General features: G+C 38.8%; 1 protein-coding gene and 1 pseudogene across 9 annotated transcripts in view; both read left to right on the forward strand.

The window, feature by feature from the left end:
• Positions 1 to 1,110: 1,110 nt before the first annotated feature.
• Positions 1,111 to 20,960, forward strand: part of LOC131538755 (NACHT, LRR and PYD domains-containing protein 3-like) — a 117,149-nt gene continuing 97,299 nt past the window's right edge. For 3 of the 9 annotated variants that reach the window (XM_058772845.1, XM_058772900.1, XM_058772934.1), the window contains exons 1-4: positions 2,021 to 2,145; positions 2,613 to 2,682; positions 3,461 to 3,597; positions 6,168 to 6,290. In XM_058772845.1, coding sequence (XP_058628828.1) covers positions 3,482 to 3,597; positions 6,168 to 6,290 — 239 coding nt within the window. In that variant the 5' untranslated portion in view covers positions 2,021 to 2,145; positions 2,613 to 2,682; positions 3,461 to 3,481. The other 6 variants (XM_058772892.1, XM_058772860.1, XM_058772885.1 and 3 more) reach the window with 6 other exon arrangements.
• On the forward strand, positions 6,392 to 8,324 carry LOC131548881 (protein NLRC3-like; annotated as a pseudogene).

The following is a 20,960-nucleotide window of genomic DNA, read 5'->3' on the forward strand; positions in this document are numbered from 1 at the left end:
GTTTTTGTTGGTACATATGTAGACTGTTAATATATTTATCTCCATCTGAACTAATGTAGTCCGCTTCTCTCCCTGTTCTAGCATTCAGATCCCCCATTAACAGCACTGGGCCTCGAGACTGAAAGTATATGATCTCTCTCACACACACACACACACACACACACACACACACACACACACACACACACACTCTCTCTCACTTACTCTCTCTCTCTCTCTCTCTCACACACACACACACACACACACGACCGCGGGAACTAGGGGTGCTGAAGGTGCTACAGCACCCCCCGCCACAGGGCCGGGTCTGAGATTTTCCTTGTGCCCCTCGATCATCCCAAGATACTTAATTTTTGTGATAGTTTGTGATTAATCATTTATTAGTTTTTACAATCCCTAGGACACATTTCTCAATACTAAAGTCACTTCTTCAAAACTCTTCACACACTTCTAACCAGCTTTCAGCTTGGCACAGCAGTTCATTCCACATTCAAAATGCACAACAACTATCAAAACACTTCATACATGTCTCAGACCAGCTCATTCTTTCATAACACTAGCAAGGGTTGTCAGTTAACAAACACACTTGGTCATCTATAAAAGTAAGACCTAAAAAACACTAACAACAGGTGACATTAAACAATGTATTCTTCTGTAAAGGAAGGACACCTACTTAGGACTACTGTTTACAGCAAAATATATGTTACAGGAATGAATTAGACATGATGAAAGCAACGCTCCTTTGATTCATTGTTCAGCATCTCTTGGTAAGGAATCGTGTATTTGTTCTATTTAAGTACAGTAAAACTTTGTAATATCAGAGTACAATTCATTTCAGAGCTGCATTACAGAGGTTCATAGCCTACTGTTATTTTTAAACCTGATAGAAGTTACTATTGCTGGACATGTTCTGTCCCATGTCTCAAGAATGAGCTAATTAATTAAACCTAAAAATTGCACTGTACTGTTAATCCACTTAAATGAACTAAAATGGGCTGAAACTATCCCAAACACGTTTTTATCTTTCATTGTTGACAAATGTTGATAAAAAATTATACTGTGATCTCAGGAGCATCAGGAAAATAAAAAGCCCCTCTAATGGGAGCTGCTGACAGAGATATAGGATACACAGGTGATCTGAGAAAGCTTATTAAATAACTTCATATGCATTTTTCACAATATATTTCACCTATATCATCACGCATCTATAAAACCTAAAAACATAAATTCTCATTTCTTAAGATTCATTTGTATGTTCTGTACATTATTCTTTCTCTTTTCTGCATTTCACCTCTGCTGTAGTTTATTTCTAATAAACCTGACACTGTATATTAGGTATTGTTGGCTCTGTGACAGATTGTTTATGTTCCTATAGTCTTCCATGCTGATGGCCGTGCAGCAGAGTTGGAGGGACCTCTTGTTGAAGAACATCTCCAAGACACTATGAGCATCTGACTAGTAAGTAAAACCTCAAACATTCAAAAGTTGATCAGATATTAAAAAAATATCAAATGTTTTTTGAGTCCTGTATGTCTTACAAGGCCATCTCATTTAACACTGCATCAAGGACACTACAACCTACAGAGGGGTACAACTTAAATCAAAACTAGACACAGATGATAATAAAAAAGTTTTGAAATGGAAATTAATAATGGTAAGACAGAACCGAGTACCGTGACTGTGCCTCACTTCAAAGTGAAACAGTCTGTAATGGTCATCATACAAGATCGATGGTGAAGGTGGGGATTAGAAGTAAGATTTTCTAAACTATAAATGTAGTAAAGTGTTTGTTCAAGTAGACTTCGTCTTATTCTTGATTTTATTGATTGTAGGCACCTTCTCAATGATGGCAACCTAATACTATTGATTGATTTCGAAACAGTTATGACGTAATGAAGCCTCGTTTACTGAAATCACGTGACTTTGTTGATTCGCGCTCTCTGAACCACTGTTTCGAAACAAATGATTCACGAAAGATTCGAATCTTCACGAAGCAGTTCTGCGCATGCGCACTTTCACTCTGGGCTCTTCCTGTGTGTCAAACCGAAAGTAAATTGTAAGGAAAAGCGCATTTTGAAGATCGCCGTTAAATCCAAAATAAAGAGACGAGTTTTGAAGCCTTAAAACGGTCAGAAACATCACACTACAGTAAGTTCATTTATCGTCTTCTGATATTATGTTGTATTTTGTGTCGCGGTCAAACTCGATCTTTAAACGTTAAGCTTCAGAAGTTATCCGCCATTTTGTGGAGTTGTGACGCATGTAGAAATGAACAAATTCATCTTCAGGATTATAATGATATCGAGCTCTGTTGATTCTGCTTTTAGTTCAGATTAATTTACGGATTCATTACAGTCTAAATTATACAGAGATGTAAACAGTTAAATATGAAATAGATCGCAGTCGTTATGTTTAGTGATATATTCTCTGATGGTGTTCGAGCCTCGAGTTTTATCTCGGTTCTCGATAGTTGTTGAACTTATGCTTGAACACATCGATTTTGTGTTTTGAAATTCAAGAGTATTGTAAACTTTTACAGCCTCGTCGCCCACAAAGTGCAAGAAATGTGTGGCACACTGCACTTTTCTGACTTTTTATCTGTGGTTTTCCATCAGGAGCGGGTTTAATATCTGAATACACATCTTCCAGTCTGCTGTGAGATTCACTTGGAGGTGAAGGTTGATGGTGTGTTATTGTGTTATTGTGCAGTCTTGAGTAATTGTTTATTTTTATGTTCATTTATATTGATTTTTGTAAATTCAGGATAAATTTAAGGGTCATTCTACAGAAACGTCCACTTTTGGTACGGCAAGATGTTTTTGTATTTCTTTTTAACATTTAAACTTAGACCACATTATTAGATTACCTTTTGACTTTATGAATACATATAAATTACAGCTTATTTATTTATTTAGCTTTTTGTGCAATTATTTCAAGACCACATGTACTATTTTTTTGTCACTGGTGTTACCTTCTTTAGCAATATTAAACGTTTTTATGAAATATTATTTCTCTTTTTTTTCAGCACATATAGTCATAATTACGGAAAAATAATGACAATGCACAAAATAAGTAGATTGTGTTTTATTTATTTAATGTGACAGAAAAAACAGTACAGTGACACCAGTGACATACATTAGACCTGATACACTGATCTTCACTGGTGGTACTCATAAGGTAACACAATTTTCATGATGGATGCTTTTCTCCTGCTGCTGAAGTCAAATATGTTCAGTAAGACACAAGAGCATCAGTGAGCTCAGATACTGACGATGCTCATGAGGATCACTCTTCAGATCTTCTTCACTACAGTCAGTAAACCAGCACTTTATGATTCAGAAGAAAAGGATCCTGCTGCAGCTCCACATTCTCTTCAATCTCATCGTGTGTGTAGCGTTAAGATTTACTGCAATAATCATCACAATATTATGTGTCATTTGTGCTCTTATGTCTCCATATGCAGGTGTGAAGTCAGTTTGTCATCATGGAGAACAGAGAGAGATCTTCATCTCCTGATCACAGCTGTGTGTCTCTGAAGAGTGACGCATCCATGGGTCGTCCTCCTAATTTCAGTAATGATCCAGTGACCTCTGACCCCAGGTGAGATAATCCAGTGTTAAGGTCAATTCATGCTGCGCTGATAAACACTGACCAGCGTGAACAATCAGCGGATCACAGTTCATCATTTCTCAGACGCTCCACGAGTCGACAAGTGCTGCTTCAACATGTTCAATCAGAGAAACACACACTGAGCAACAGCAGCAGATTCAGACACACACTGATCCACAAACCAGAACAAGAGTGTGTTTCCACTGTTAGTGAACCACAGACTGTAGAGCTGTGTTCGGAGCATCGATACGACGATGTATCGTCACAGAGGTTTGATTCTGTCTCTGTATGGATATCTTGACACGTGTGCAGCAGTGGACCGCGCTTAATTTGAATACAAGAACACCGTTTAAAACACAGTAGAAAAGTGCAATGTTTCTAAAAAATAATGAATAGAGTATAATATATAGGCAACAACAAGGTTTAATCTGACCGCAGAGGAACACAGCTGGGTTGCCTGATATAACGAGACGTCCCTGAAACAGAGCTTCACACTTGAGCAATACAGAAATATCTGCTAAGTGTGTTACTAATCTTTGTCAACCTGGCAACCATGTGTGCACTCGCTCTCTCTTCACTGAGGATAAACACGCTTGCTTTCTGAAAACACCGGTTAGCTTGCAGTTTAGCGATCTACACTTAGATACTCTATTCTCAGAAAAGTGTAATTCACCAAGTGTTCATTTACGAGAGAACTCTGGCTTTAATTGTTTTAGAAACAATGATGTTACGAGCTCCTTGTTGAGAGAGTAATGTAGCTCTTGATCGATTAAGCTATTTTACTGATAAAACTGTGGTGCAGCGCTGAGAAGTTTGTGTTGCTGAATGTCTCTGCGTATGTAACGTGATCTGTGTGAGTGACTGAACGTGAGATACAGTGAAAGATAGTTACAACTCTTCTAATATTTATTTTTTAAACTTAGAGAGTGTGTTAATTTGTGCAATAAAAGGAGTTCATTCAGAGCCGCGCAGACGTGTTCATGTGCATTCGGGGCATTTTGTGCAGATAGCCTATAAGTGGTAATATTAACGTTGTGTTATATAAATAATGAAGCGTATTCTATGTGAGATAAATGAGTTAAATCCCATTGATTAAAAACCTGCTATCATCTGCTTCGTTCTACTGGTCCTCTGCAGCGCGCGCAGCTCAACACAGAAATGCAGAACGTTATAACTACGATCATATAAAGTTATAGTGAGAGCACTATTGTAAAAAAATGTTGTGAATTCTTAAGGGTTTCACTGACGTTTAATGTTAACTGTCTTTTAATCAAAACATAAAACATTATTTACTCCGTTTGTATCTGTGAGGCGTCCGTTGCACATTTTCCATGTGTATTTATGACTGTCGAACGTCTGATTTGACTCTTGATAATGTGTTTTGCTCCGCCCCCAAATATATGATTCGACTATGACAATCCTTAGTCGGGGACACCCCTATTGCTTACCATTAAAAGATAAATGACTAAATTAAAAATAAGAAACAAAAATAAAAGCACAAAATGTTAACTTGAACAAGGTTTGAGAGACACACATTCACTCATTTGAACTATATTCTGCTGCTCCAACAGTTACTGTTACTGCTCAAATAAAAACACCATCACACACTCTACACCTACATTTAATTTCTGATGAAATATTCTCATGAATTTATTAAGTATAAATATTTGATCAGAATGTATATTTCAGAGTTATTGCTGTGTTTGACCTGCATGTGTTCAGCGGCGCTCCTTCACTGACGTCTCTGGAGTAAATACCGGTGTATTTAAGAAGAATAGTGTGTGCAGCTCTACACACCCATATGACCAGTGTTTATATAGAAAAGAAACATATCAGATGAATTCTGTGAGCGCCGGAGTTTATGGCTGATAGAATAATTCTCGCATTAATTCTGCTCATAGCTTGCCTTGAAAAACGGAGACAGTTTGACCTTCATCGTAGGGGTAGTCACTGCAGGACGGTGCGCCAAATCTTCTGACAAATTTAATCGCAACAATCATTAATCGGCTGTCGGTGAACATGTCAAACCAGCGATCAAAGACTACAGATTTTAGCCTAAGATTATAGGAATCTTTTAGGATTTTCAAAATTTGTCTCAGACGACCAAATCGTGGCCAAAATCGCACCGCGGTGAGCCGGGCTTTAGATTCACAGAGAAGCATTTAACCGTATGTTTACTCTCGCTGAGGAGAACACGTCTCTAAAGCATTAAACAGCAGACGTCTGTCAAAGCACAACAGAACAAACCGCAGTAAACGCTTGTGCTTTTCTGAAGAGCTGAATATAAAGCGCTCTGATGTTTCAGACGACTTGCTCCTGCATCTTTCACACAGCAGCTGTTTTCATCAGTTTATCCAGAGAAATGTGTTATTCACTGATATAAAGTGATGAGACGGACGGATGCTTTCTGAGCACAGCGTTCAGACGAGACTAATCCATAATCACACTCACTGACCAGTATTATTATTATTATTGATTTGATCAGTTATTGTTGCAGCCCTGCTTATAATAAATGAAACAGCAGACAGAACTAAAGGAAGAATGATTTCTGTGTTTATCAGGATCTTCAGGAAGAGGAAGAAATCTTCATCACCAGATCACAGCCGTGTGTCTCTGAAGAGTGACGCATCCATGAAGCGTGATCCTCTTGACCTCAGTGATGAAGCAGTGACCTCTGACCCCAGGTGACATACATATTACTTCACAGATAAACTGAAATTATACCGAAAATACAAGACATCTCTATCGATTTAGATTTTAATTTAAGCATCCTTTATTGTTAGATATGTGTAATCAGTTGTTCTTGTGATATTTCAGCAGAGCAGATGGAGCGAAGCATCTCTGGAGGAGCCTCTGTCTTCTGTCTGAACAACACGAAGCGAACATGATCAACCAGTGAATGATGAACTACAGAGAGTCAAAGACCAGCTCAAAACCAGCATGAAGAACAAGTATGAGAGATTATTTGAGGGACTGAACCTCCAGGAGAATGAAAGCCTCCTGAACAGGATCTACACACAGCTCTACATCATAGAGGAGAGAGTGAAGAAGTGAATGAAGAACATGAGGTTTTACAGATGGAGAAAACAGCCAGAACACAACACTCACAAGACACTCCAATCTACTGCAATGACATCTTTAAAGCCTCAGCTGAACCAGGATGTGAGGAGAAAGACCAGATCAAGACTGTTCTTACTAAAGGCATCGCTGGAATCGGAAAAACCGTCTCTGTGCAGAAGTTCATTCTGGACTGGGCCGAGGGAAAAGCCCATCAGGATGTAGATTTCATGTTTGTGCTTCCATTTCGAGAGCTGAACTTGATCCGAGATCATCAGTACAGTCTTCACAGACTTCTGCTGGACTTTCATCCTGAACTTCAAGATCTGGACTCAAAGATTTATGAGGAGTGTAAAGTTGTGTTCATCTTTGATGGTCTGGATGAAAGCAGAATCACACTGATGTTTTCAGACGCTCAGAAAGTTTGTGATGTGACTGAGACTTCATCAGTGGGTGTGTTGATGTCAAAGCTCATGAAAGGAGAGCTGCTTCCCTCTGCTCTCATCTGGATCACCTCCAGACCAGCAGCAGCCAATCAGATCCCCTCCAAATACATCAACCGTCTGACAGAAATTCAGGGATTCAATGAGCCTCAGAAGGAGGAATATTTCAGGAAGAGAATCAGTGACCAGCATCAAGCCAGCAGAATCATCTCACACATCAGAAGAGCAAGAAGCCTCCACATCATGTGCCACATCCCCGTCTTCTGCTGGATCTCATCCACTGTGCTTCAGAAGCTCCTGGAAGAAGATCTGAGTGCAGAAATCCCTCAAACTCTGACTGAAATGTACATCCACTTCCTGCTGATTCAGATCAACATGAGGAACCAGAAGTATGAAGACAGAGATCCAGAGAAACTCCTGCAGTCCAACAGAGAAGTGATTGTGAAACTTGCTGAAGTGGCTTTCAAACAGCTGATGAAGGGCAATGTGATGTTCTATGAGGAGGACCTGATTGAGAGCGGCATAGACGTCACTGACGCCTCAGTGTATTCTGGGATTTGCACTGAGATCTTTAAGCAGGAATCTGTGATTCATCAGAGAAAAGTCTACAGCTTCGTTCATCTGAGCGTTCAGGAGTTTCTCGCTGCTTTCTATCTGCTTTACTGCTATTTAATAAAGAACATGGAGCCACTGCATGAATTCAGATCTTACAGATTTAAAGTCTCTCTGTATGATCTACTATCATCAGCAGTAGATAAAGCACTCGTGAGTAAGAATGGACGTCTGGATCTGTTCCTGCGGTTCCTGCTGGGCGTCTCACTGGAGTCCAATCAGAGACTCTTACAGGATCTACTGACACACACAGAGAACAGCTCAGAGACCATCAGCAGAACCACACTGTACATTAAAATGAAGATCAAAAATGATGATGTTGATGCTTATTTTATACATCCTCCTCTCTCAGCTGGTGAATCCATCAATCTGTTCCTCTGTCTGCTGGAAGTGAAAGATCAGACTCTGTTCAGAGAGATTCAGGAGTTTGTGAAATCAGACAAACACTCAGAGAAACTCTCTCCTGCTCACTGCTCTACAATCTCCTACATGCTTCAGATGTCAGAGGAGCCGCTGGATGAGTTTGAGCTCATGAAATACAACACATCAGATGAGGGCAGAAGAAGACTGATACCAGCTGTGATCAACTACAGAAAAGCTCTGTGAGTGTTTAATCATTAACTAAACTATCATATTTAATAATGAATCTGACACCTTTATAATAAATGTTCCTGAATGAGAGATTTTCTCCTAAATAACAGGCCAGAATCTTAAAGGAGTCACGACAGGTGTTTTTAATACAGTAGATAGTGGAGTAAAATGTCTGTTATCACCGCGGTAAACACAACCCAGTCACATGAGAAACTCGTTCATTAAATCAGCAGCAGGTGGAGCAAAGGGACGGTCGACACCATTGATCAGTGAAGCTGCAATTCAGACATTTTCACTATACATTACTGGTAATATTAATAGTAATAATAATATAGCATTATAACCTTTAATCTTCAGTAATTATTGATCATAAATGCTTATGTTCCAGCTGTTTGACTGCTGTTACAGTGAACTATTACAGTGAAGGCAGTGCTTGAAGTGTGTTTACTCTTTACTGTACAGCACTCGCCAGTATTTTACATTATTATACATTTAAAGAGGTCTGCATTATGCCATAAAATAAATAAAACAAGAGAAAATGTGTATTACTGTGAATGGGAATATTATGAGTGATATAGGTCTAGTTTTTTAAATTAATATTTACTCTGTCAGCTTTGACACGTACATAAATTATTCAACACAACATAACCTAAGTTTTGTCTTTTAATGAGATATGTGTCATATATCCATTTACATGTTAATCTTTTGAGGAAACGACTCAAACTCAGATGTGACACATTTCTGTGAAAGACTGCAGAGAACAAGCCCTGATTCACAACATTAGTCTCCAAACACAGAAATAAGCTGCAGTTTAGCTTTGCAGCGTCCAAAAGTGATGAATTATATTCACAATAAGCAGAATATGTGGAAGACTGAATCTATGCAGGACTAATAGTGACAGTTAAGATGTTAATAATATGATCAGGCTTTGATTCATAATTCAGAACAACTTTAGAAAGTCGTTGTTGCTACTAAAGTGAAACTTTAAGGTATTTTTTTTATTGATTTACAGGTGCATTTTTTACCTTCATAGAGGCAAAGATTTTCTATCCTTATTAATTGTATGTCATGTTTTATGCCATATTCTTAACATTCCATTAAGTGTATTATTCATATAATAAATAAAGCAATAAATGATGGCAAATGGAAGTGATAGGCTACTTGTAGATTTAAAAATAAAACCAGCAATAGGTGACAGCAAGTCACTGTCTTAATGAGCCAGGCGTCATTCATTCATTCATTCATTCATTCATTCATTCATTCATTCAGTAACGAAGCTGCTGTAGTTATGAATGGGTTATTAATCACTAGCCACGTTTACATGTACACTTTTTTTGTCATTCCGATTAAAATCATTCCAATTGAAAGATTCGGTGGACTGTTTACATGAGACGTTATCTAATCCGATATGGTGTTTACATGTCCCGGCGCTTTCAATTCTGGGACACGCTAAGTAGCCTATGACAAAAAACACACAAACAAACAAACAATCACCAGAGGAAAAACACCCGTATTAGCGTTAATATTTTTAATAGCTGCTTGCACTTGTTAAAGGACTAATATGTTCATTTGAGCGCTGAGTCATGTGGCCAGAACACGATCATGGGAAATAGTCCTGCCACCACAGCTGGAATAAATCCTGGAGGAAACACTGCATACATTTAATACAATCAGAAAAAAGGTAAGAAGAAAATGCCCCTGTAAATCACTTTGAGATGTCACCTCGTATTAAGAAGGCTAATTTTTGATCAGATTACAAGAAGACAAACACGGCTCTTCAAGGCTCAAAATTGCGACCATTTTGGTCGCATATGCTCCCATAATTTAATCTGTGCGACCTCAAAATATATTTGGGAGCATTTGTGCGAGTGCATATAATTGTTGTAGTGCGACCTGTTTTCATTTCTCTAAAAATGTTCACAGTTATGTGCCTTCTGTGTGCTGATACGGTGACCGGTCTGCTGTTCTATCAAACGTTACATAACTTCATCTTTACGTTCTTAAATTTAATGCAGATTTTAGATTGGTTAATATTAGCTGTCAATCACTCAGTCACTGCTTTCTGCTGTCAGGTGACCGGGAGCTAACTACTGCGGGAAATGCAAAGGGATGCAAAAATATTTCTTTTGTAAACCACCTAAAGTTACAAATAATGGTGCTGGTGATAGCAATCATGTGGTGAATGTTGACCCAGCAGCCGAAAAGGTGTACAGTTTTCAGAGAGAATGGTTGAAAGACTTCGAGTGGGATCTGCTATGAAAATGCACTGTGCTCTATGCACTGCTTCACTTTAAAGCCTGTGGGACGGAGTTTGCAGGAACACTAAGAGCATTCGCCACCGAATCTACACATTTTAAGCTCGAGAGCTTGGTTAAATACAGAGAGAGTGCCAAACACAAGAAATGCAGGGACAAGTGTGTGGCAAAACGTTCAGGATCATCAGGTTCAATCGTTAAGGCCTTTAATTGTCAGGATGCTCACGTAAGGGGCTGCGATAATATCGTAATTGTTGTTTTAACGATGTGCGATTTGACATTATCGAGTATATTGCAAAAACCAAACCAAACCAAACACCTACAGACAGTGCACGCATGCATGACGGGATGAAGTCTAGTGCGCGTGCGCATTTACAGTGCTTTTTCACTGGATGATTCAGTCTATTAAAATGCAAAACAAAATTCGATATATGGGGGCTTTATATCATTTCATATAGTTAATATCACACGAACAGTGCCGTTTTTTTCCTCCAAAAATCAGCATGATTACAAATGAGATATTGATTTTATACAACAGTTCAATAAACAAGAAGTGAATATTAATAGACGTTGTAGACGCCATATTTCCTGTTTTTGCTCCATTTCGACAACAAAAATAATTCCAAACAAAGCCACAGCACTGTTTCGTGTCTCTGAGCAACATAACGGCGTTTCGTTTCGTTCCTGAATGAATCAACCGTTTAAATGATTCGGTTCAATCGCAGTGACTCACTTATTAACAGTGACTTGATGCCACCTACTGGCGATTGTAATTTCACATTTAATTTTTTTTTTAAATAATTTCAAATATCAGTATTCAACGTTTTATGTTTACAGTATTAAAACATTATATATGCATGTGTAACTGCAGGTTAAATGCATTCATGTCCTCATTAAGCAGGTGTAAGTGCATCTAAATGCCACTTCAGAAATTCAAAATTCAAATTCAAAGATTAATTTTGTTGATACTGATTTCATTTGCTTGATAACAGCCCAAATGTCTTATTATTCTAATTGACTGATTAAATGTAAGAATTTGACTCAAATGATGATGCACACTTTTAGAAAAAAAAATGGCTTAATTGTGAAAATGACCATAAAAGGTAAAAATATATTTAAACTTATTGGAAAAGATTCATTTCTATCACTGCTGTGAACTGACCAGTACATAGAATATGAAGAATATCAAAATCAGCTGTCCACGGTAGTTCACAAGACTACCAGCACAATAACACAAGATCAGCACAATAACACAAGCAAAATATTGTCTAATTCTCGTTATCGGAAAAAAAAAAGTGATATACATTTTTGTCAATATTGCACACCCCTAGCTGCCAGCCGTTCTGCGCAATTTGCAGAGCTGAATGTAAAATTTAACACGGCATACACCATCCTAACCCTCGCCAAAGAGGAGCTCTCTCTCTGTGTTTAACCAAACTCAGATTAACTTCGGTGGTTTACGAAAGAAATCAGTCAGTGTTTCTTTTCATTTTCTCTCTTCTTCAGCCCTTTGCATTTCCCGCGGTAGTTATAGCTCCCTGTCACCTGACAGCAGAAAGCAGTGACTGAGTGACTGACAGCTGATATATTAACCAATCTGCATTAAAGTTAAGAATGTAAAGATGAAATCTGTTAATATATAATTTGTAGTTATGGTGTTCATTAATTTTTGGTGGGTGCTCCTAAATTTTTGCTGGTGCTCCTAACTTTTTAAAGTTGGGCGCACCAGTGCTACCAAGTAAAAAAGTTAATTTCGAGCCCTGCTCTTAAACTGAGTGTGTGACAGGTACGGCTGTGGAATGGGGTTTGGCCGAGGAAACATTTTCAGTCAAAAGATGTTTTTTTGTTTTAACTCCTTCACAATGTAAGCAACTTCAGTGATTAATGGGAGTTTTTGAGAGTGCTTGAATTCTGGCGAGACTAAAGTCAATGATAATGTTCTTTGATAATGTAAATGCTATTTTGCTCTCTTTCTGTTCAATAAACCGTGCTGGATTTACCTCTTATCGTGACATAGGAAAAACCATATTTTGGGCCCCCCTTCCTTATTTATAGACCTATATAATAGTACCACGCCAGCAAACAAAAATATTTCGTAATCAGTGGAAACCATTACAGTGTTTTCTATCGCAATAAGCGCTTCGGTCAATAATTTAATTGGTTCAGTCTTAATTGGTTTGAGAATGAAGAAAGACCGTTCCATTAATGAGCTCCAGCGTTGTGGCCATATTATCACTTCGGGAGTGCATTATTTCTGTAATCATTTGAACGGCCTGGAGTCACAACCACACATCAAGACATTGTTATGATGATTTATTTCAAGACATTTGTCATGTTTCCATCCTGAAATCTCGTGTGTTTAACTCATTTCTTGCACATCTCATAAACCTTCCATTGCAATTTCCAAAACGTCATTTTAGAGCTAATAACAGAAGCTTGAGCCATTTATCCGTGACGCCGATGCTTTAGCCTTTCAGCGTGCTATTCTCTCCTTCAAAACATTCATAACTACAAATCCCAGGCGCAACACAGCTGCAGCGCTGTCCTGGAACCTCTCTCTACCCATCCACTGACCCGTCCCTCTGCTGACCCAGAAATTTGCTTAATTTTACTGCTTTATGTATCATAAAACCAAAAGTGGTATTCTTTGTAAAGAAGATGCCATATATGGGCTGATACCATATAAAGAAGGCTTTGAAAATGAAGCATAAACATTTTTAATGCGAATTCTTAAATGTTATTTAATCTGTGTGTCTGTAGATGATCTGTTTGTGTTAATTCTTAAAAAGTATTTAATCTCTTCCAGATTTTCTGGCTGTAATCTCTCAGATCAGCATTGTGAAATTGTGTCTTCAGCTCTTCAATCCTCAAACTGTGTCCTGAGAGAGCTGGATCTGAGTAACAATGACCTGCAGGACTCTGGTGTAAAGTTTATTTCTGATGGACTGAAGAGTACAAACTGTCAGCTGCAGATACTGAGGTATTAACAACATAAAAGCATTTACAGTCAGCTGGTCATAATGTTGATGTGTGTCTGTAGATGATCGGTCTGTGTGTCTGTAGATGATCTGACTGTAGATGTGTCCCAAAGCTAAGTGTACACACTTGAGTGCATTTAAGTGTGAATGCGTCACACCGACACTCACGGAGACTGTCCCAATGTGAAGTGTACACACTCAAGTCTGTATTTGAAGTGCGACAGTCACAGCGCCGACGTAGCTGTCCCAATTCAGAATGCGCACTGCGAAGACCGCATTCAAGGCCGATTCATTGCGTCACGCCGATTTAAAGCTCCGTAATTTGAAAGCGACTTCAAATGCGCCCTCCGTTTCCCAGGATATTCAAAGAACACAGCGAATTTTATTTGTTTTGCAAAAGCTTTACAGTTTTGAATGACATCTTGCATCTTTATAAGCAACCAGCGTTGGTATAGCCATATCACGCTGGCGCCTCACGCGCACAAAGACACAACATATTTTTGTGACATTGCAGCCAGTTCATTATCAAAATAAAATACAGTTAAAGGAATGTATAAAAAGTTACAGTGCTCCGTTGTCCAATCTGTTGCATTCAGCGTGACCACCACCTCACTGTGATGATATAGCCAATGTGAAGGATGATGTTTTACGTCGATGAAAGTACAAAGTCTATAATAAATAATATTTTAGCATCCAGATACGTCGCGAATTTGGAAACATTTGGATTCGTGCCAAGGGTAGGCATCAGTTTCACCTTTAATTTGTTTTTGGATTGACGTTTTTATAGTATAGGCACTTTTTTTTTCTTTTTCCTTTTTTTTTTTTTCTTTTTGTGTAAAGAAAACACTGTACTTTATTATTATAGGCAAAGACAATTAAAAAAATATATAAAAAAATAATGATATTAACCGTTATTTTTTCTACTCGAACCGGTTTCGGAACGGTAATAATAGAAGAATGCAGGAACAGAAACGTTCAAATATGATTCTGCTTGGAGTGAACCGACTGATTTTTTTTTTTTCGTTTTCTCCACGCTCAGCCCAAAACCATTAAAAACGTGTCCAGCGCTGGCTCATTCAGCTTTATCCTGCAGTACAGGGTCTGGTCTGATTTAGGGAAAGAAGGAAAATAAACATTGTTCAGAGCTATGACAAAGTAATTAGTAAAAGAAATATTGAGGTACTTTAGTGAACTACATTGGGAGAAAACCACTAGTCATATTTAAATCCTTAGTTAAAGGGATAGTTCACCCAAAACTGAAACTGTCCTGTGAGGGGAAAAAAACAAACAAAAAAAACGTATTACTTCACATTTGTACGAGAATACCTAATGAATGTACTTCCTTACAGTCCACCACTGATTATTTTGAAAATGAAAATAACATTTCTTGACAGAAAATTGACAAATTGTTACGAACTATATCAAAGGATGCATGTGATGAAATCGGACCGGCCATACAGAGCACTGTTCAGCTGTCACAGCTGCCGCTGAACAATGCATAATTTGTTTTTTATTTATTCAGTTTTATTTTTATGTTTACTTAATTGCCTAAAATCAGGGTTGCAAACCTTTCAAAATATGTTCACCATGGTCAAGACAATAAACTATTATAAAATCGCACATTGGTAACATATCAGTCAGCATTTGAACTTCTATATATGCGTGTGCATGATTTTGTATTTTTTCATATGTGTCATTACATTATTCAAGTCAGTTCAAACGCAATGCCTGCATTAAAAGTTGTAATCCAGCAAGGACGCAGCAAAACAATAAAATTTACCCGGCCACGGTCTTGGCTAAGCCTGAGGTACATTACCGGCGCTGCGGTGAAACATTCCACCATCTCCTCCAGTAAAATATAAAATATAAAAACAAATATGTGCAATGCTGGCTCCATAACTTTTTTTTTAAACGACCTGTCAGGATGGCAGCTCTCATCTCGCACCGTTGCTACTCGACAGGAGCCGCAATCGGGAACACCTGGTGGCGCAAATAGGAAATCCTGCAAGGCGGGCGTCTCATGCACTTTGAGTGTCCTTCGTGCACCGAGGCGTGGCCTTCAAGTCCGTACACTCCGAAGTGTGTACACTTAGCTTTGGGACACAGCTAGTGTGTGTCTGTAGATGAACTGACTGTGTGTCTGTAGATGATCTGACTGTGTGTGTCTGTAGATGATCTGACCGTGTGTGTCTGTAGATGATCTGACCGTGTGTGTCTGTAGATGATCTGACCGTGTGTGTCTGTAGATGAGCTGACCGTGTGTGTCTGTAGATGATCTGACCGTGTGTGTCTGTAGATGATCTGACCGTGTGTGTCTGTAGATGATCTGACCGTGTGTCTGTAGATGATCTGACCGTGTGTGTCTGTAGATGATCTGACCGTGTGTGTCTGTAGATGATCTGACCGTGTGTGTCTGTAGATGATCTGTCTGTGTGTGTCTGTAGGTTGTCTGGCTGTATGGTGTCAGAGGAAGGCTGTGGTTATTTGTCTTCAGCTCTGAGTTCAAACCCCTCACACCTGAGAGAGCTGGATCTGAGCTACAATCACCCAGGAGATTCAGGAGTCCAGCTGCTCAAACACAAACTGGAGGATCCAAACTATAAACTGCAGATACTCAAGTATGTCAAACACTAATACTGACATACTGAATGTGTGTGTGCAACCTGATCTCACAGAATGTTCACGGACTTAATTAACCCCGAATCTGTGGTGGTATCACGGAATCGCCGAAAATTCCGTGATGGGCTCACAGAAGGCATCAGCCGTGGTCCATGCACGGATTCACTGGTTCAACACCAGCGCTGCATCGGACCACGTAAAAAGAGTGACTCCGATGCAGTTATACTTTCACTGGAGTACCTGACCCCACCCCTACCCTAAACCTACCCAGTTCTGAACAATAATGATGACGATAAATTTCCCAGTATCGCGTCGGCATATTGATGCTAAGGGTTTCCGTGCGTGGAGCACGGCTGATGCCTGTCACTGACTTACATTGGTATCACTTCTGTGAGCCCATCACAGAATTTTCGGCGATTCGGAGGTTAATTAAGTCCGTGAACATTACACGGAATTCTGTGAGATCATGTTGGTGTGTGTGTGTGTGTGTGTGTGAATGATGCAGGTCTACATTAATGTGTGTTTGTGTTTATAGTATGGATCATGGAGGAGAGATCATGATGACGGCAGGACCACGAAAGTGTAGGAATATAAACGCGCACACACTCACAGACACACATACTCTCACAGAAACACAGACACACACACACGTCTGGTTTGCTGTCCTTGTGGGGACTCTCTATAAACTGCAGGCATTTTTAGGTTTTCAAAAAACTTGTTTACCCGTGACACGAGTCCCCATGAGTCTGTGTGTATTCAGGTTTAAGTCCCCACCTGAATAGAAAAACAGATACACACACGCGCACACACACACACACACACGTTTGTTTTTGTGAAAAGTGGGGACATCCCATAGGCGTAATGGTTTTTATACTGTACTTACTGTATGTGCTATTGTCCTACACCAACCCTACACCTAAACCTACCCCTTACAGGAGGCTGTGCATTTCAACTTCCCCCAAAAAAACCTCATTCTGAGTGATTTATAAGCGTTTTGAAAAGTGGGGACATGGGTCAATGTCCTGAGATGTCACCTTCACCTTGTAATACCTGTCATACCCTCGTCATTATACACATCTATGTCCTGACTTTTCACAAAAACGCGCACACACGCACACACACACACACACTCTCACAGATGCACACACACACACACAGATTGTTGTTGGACTGTATCACTGAGCTCATCTCATAAACATTCATTGTTTTTCTATCAGGTTAATAAGGTCTATAAGGTCTTTTTGAACTAGTTAGCAGTGTCGCAAATCACTACATAATGTAAACAGAACAGTAATATGTGGATTCAGCTTTAGAGTCACGTGGAAATATCTTTATTTTAATAAATAGGGATTTATATTTATTTAATTACCGTTTTGGACTCAGACATCATGCATTGATGGAAATGACGTGTCTTGACACATGATTATTAATTTAGATCCATTTGAAAAAGTCATTTTCATTTTAAAACGCTCTCTGTCCACACTAGAGTTTACAAGTGTTTTCCAAAAGCTTCTCATCCACACTGAAACATCAGAAACACTAAATTCATCTTACTGCACATGCGTGAAACTATAAAATCTCACTGAGATGATACAGACGAACAGATATAATAAAGTTTTCTTTTCAAAAGTGGATCTTTTTCAGTTCCAACCCATTTTGGTATTTAGTTTTTAGGTTCAAATGCTTCATTTTGGTGACATCTCATGCACCAATTTGTGCTGGATTAGCATGTCTGCTGGTACCTTAATGAGCACAGTTTTTGATGAAAAATATTTGATATTTGTCAAACTGCTTACCAAGATCATGTTCCACCTTCTTCAGTAAATATACACAAATACTTATTAAAGCAATTTAAAGTTAAAGCAGTTACTTAATTAAGAGCCGTGAATGACATTATTAATGCAATAAATGCACAGATCCGTTATATTGACACACATCTAATATTGTTTGTTAATGATCAGGAGAGTTTCTAGGATTTGAAAACATCTGGGGCTGCGACCAAAACATCAGGGGCTAATGGACATGAATGGAGGCTCACATCATGCTCATGTAAGATGTAGTGAGGCAGTGGTGGGTGGTCCTGCTTCCCTGTAGGTGGGTCTGGGGGCATGGCCCCCCCGTGAGAATATTTTATACATTTTAAATTTAAATGCATTAATATGGTGCACTTTGAGAGTTCAAAAATAAGAGCTCCGATGCATTTTCAGTGTGCAAACTGAACAAACAAAAAAAGTCAATGACAATCTGAAAAGGGTCTAGAAGCGCTCCTGGTCAGAGTGTCCCGTGTTCTTCTTTGACCCATGCTACACCCCTCCACTGAGTTTTTTAAGAACTGCAGAAATTGACATTGAGAGCAATGTCTAGTAACATATTAAACAGATATCATGATCTACAGCTCAGATACAGGTTTTCACCAAATAAATCAAATAAAATGATAAACATCACATTTCAGCCTTTAAACCAAATTTTATTTATTTATTTTTTCTTCTAATTTACAGCTCTGCGTGTTTGCTGCGTAAAATCATGGGTGGATTTTCGTATCGATCTGAACAAAAACAACAAACAGGTTCATTGCAAATGCTTTTCTGAAGTCGGTCAGTTCCCTTGAAAGCAGGGCTGGACAATATGGCCAAAAAAAATTCACAATAAAATGTTTCATATCAGTCAATATCAATAATTATCATGAAAAATGTCAAACCTTTATTTCTTTCAAGTTTAAAGGCATATTTTTGCTCCTAAGTGAAAGTTGTAGAAGCCAGACTTTAATTGTGGTTTTAAACGACTCTTTATGCTGAGAACATGACAAACACTTCACGTCTTTGAATTCTTGACACTTTTCCAGTTATTTTTCATTAACAAAATAAATCTCTTAATTAGAAATGAATGTCCTAGTTTCTGCATGCTGTAATGCAGGGGTCACCAGACTCGGTCCTGGAGCGCTGGTGTCCTGCAGAGTTTAAACACACCTGAATCAGCTAATCAAGGTCTTGCTAGGTATGCTAGAAATGTCCTGGCAGTGGTGTTGAGAAGCTGGAGCTAAACTCTGCAGGACACCGGCGCTCCAGGACCGAGTCTGGTGATCTCTGTTCTAATGAGTGATTGGCTGTTGTTTCAAATCATCAAACAGGCTTGTGTTGCGTGACTTTGAATTCATGTATCTTCAGCACAGTTTGCAGAGCAGGCTGCAATATTAGTAATATTACTTTTTGTCTCTTAAAATGCACATTTGACTGACTTGAATTTACATCTGCATCCTAATCCTGCATCCTCATGTTCATTATCAAAAAATGTATATGGTGACATTTAATTATTCTGACTGTTTGAGTTATTAAAATTAACCCTTGGTCTTCCATACAGCATACATAACGATAACCAGTAAAAACCAAGCGGCAACCTCCCGCTCTCTCTCGTGAAGCCAACACGGAAGTGACTAAAACTGCAATTCATCGACTGGCTGCTAGAGGCTGGCTGCTAAAGGGAGTCAATCCTATAGACTCTCCATGTTAAAATGCCCAACTTTACAGCAGAAAAAAACATGTTTACAGCCTGGTGCAAAAAATGATTTTGGTCTATATAGCTAATTTTGCCCTTCATGACAACTGTGAGGGGGGTGAATTTTTTTATAACTCATCCGTTTAAATTATATTGACCCTCACAGTTCTGCATAATTAGAGCGTGGCCAGTTGAGTGACAGGCGGATTGCTGCTGCTGTCATCACTGGCGAGCTAGGTGGGCGTGGTTTCAGCAACCAGCTCCACGCATGTACCGCCTTTTTGCCCATTTTCGATTACCCGGGAGTGACGCATGGTGACGCGCTTGCCAAGATGGCGGCGGTCGGCTCCGCCCACTTTAGGCTTCAAAAATGCTCTTCAGAAACCTACGGGTGACGCCACGGACACTACGTCCATGTTTTTATACAGTCTATGGTAAAAACACAGGCCTATAGCACCTCAATACCATGGTATAAAAATGAACTTGGCCTACATGGTTCTAGGTATTTGTATGAAGAACAGCGGTCTAATAAATGCACAAACTAGCTTAATCACAAAATACTGTAATTATATTCCATTACTCCTTTAATACATGTCTACATTAAAAATATACCAATATATCCCTCATTTGTGCAGCAATACCATGGTGCAGTTAGTGTTACAGTAAAATAAATCCATGGTAAATGATTCTGTCTCGTCACGCAGTGTTTCTCCTGTTTGTCAGCAGCGTTTCATCTGTTTAAATCACAGATTGTGTCCTTCGCTGATTTCAAGCGCTTTATTCTGGATCTCTGGCGCTGTTTAGTGCTCACTAGTGAACGCAAATGTGAAGCTTTAATATATACACTGCATTTATTCGCATTAGCATTATTTCTTAACCCTCATAAGACCTGTTTTTCCTGTTTACACCTGTGTCCTTTGGGGTCAATATGACCCCAAAATTGAAAGAGTAATTGTTAAATATTTATAAATTTTAATCATAAAAATAATATTTCATTTTCTTTGTTTACTTCTCATCTATACATTAATGCTGTGTTTTGGGAGATATGAAGTACTTTTGTACCTGTTTACCACAAAATCCTCAACTACACCATTAGCTTGCATGTGAAATATTACATTTTTATGAATAAATCTCTTAAATGATGATCTAAATTGAATTTAAACTGTTTCTTGATATTGATCTAGGTGTTAGGTGTACAATACTGCCATCTGGTGGTTAGAGAAAACTTGTAGAAATCACAGTTTTGAAAGAATAGTGTAATGACCATATATATCCAGCAGAGGCCCATAGACAGCCATTCATTTTTC

Source organism: Onychostoma macrolepis, chromosome 01, assembly GCF_012432095.1.
Source record: "Onychostoma macrolepis isolate SWU-2019 chromosome 01, ASM1243209v1, whole genome shotgun sequence".
NCBI lineage: Eukaryota > Metazoa > Chordata > Actinopteri > Cypriniformes > Cyprinidae > Onychostoma > Onychostoma macrolepis.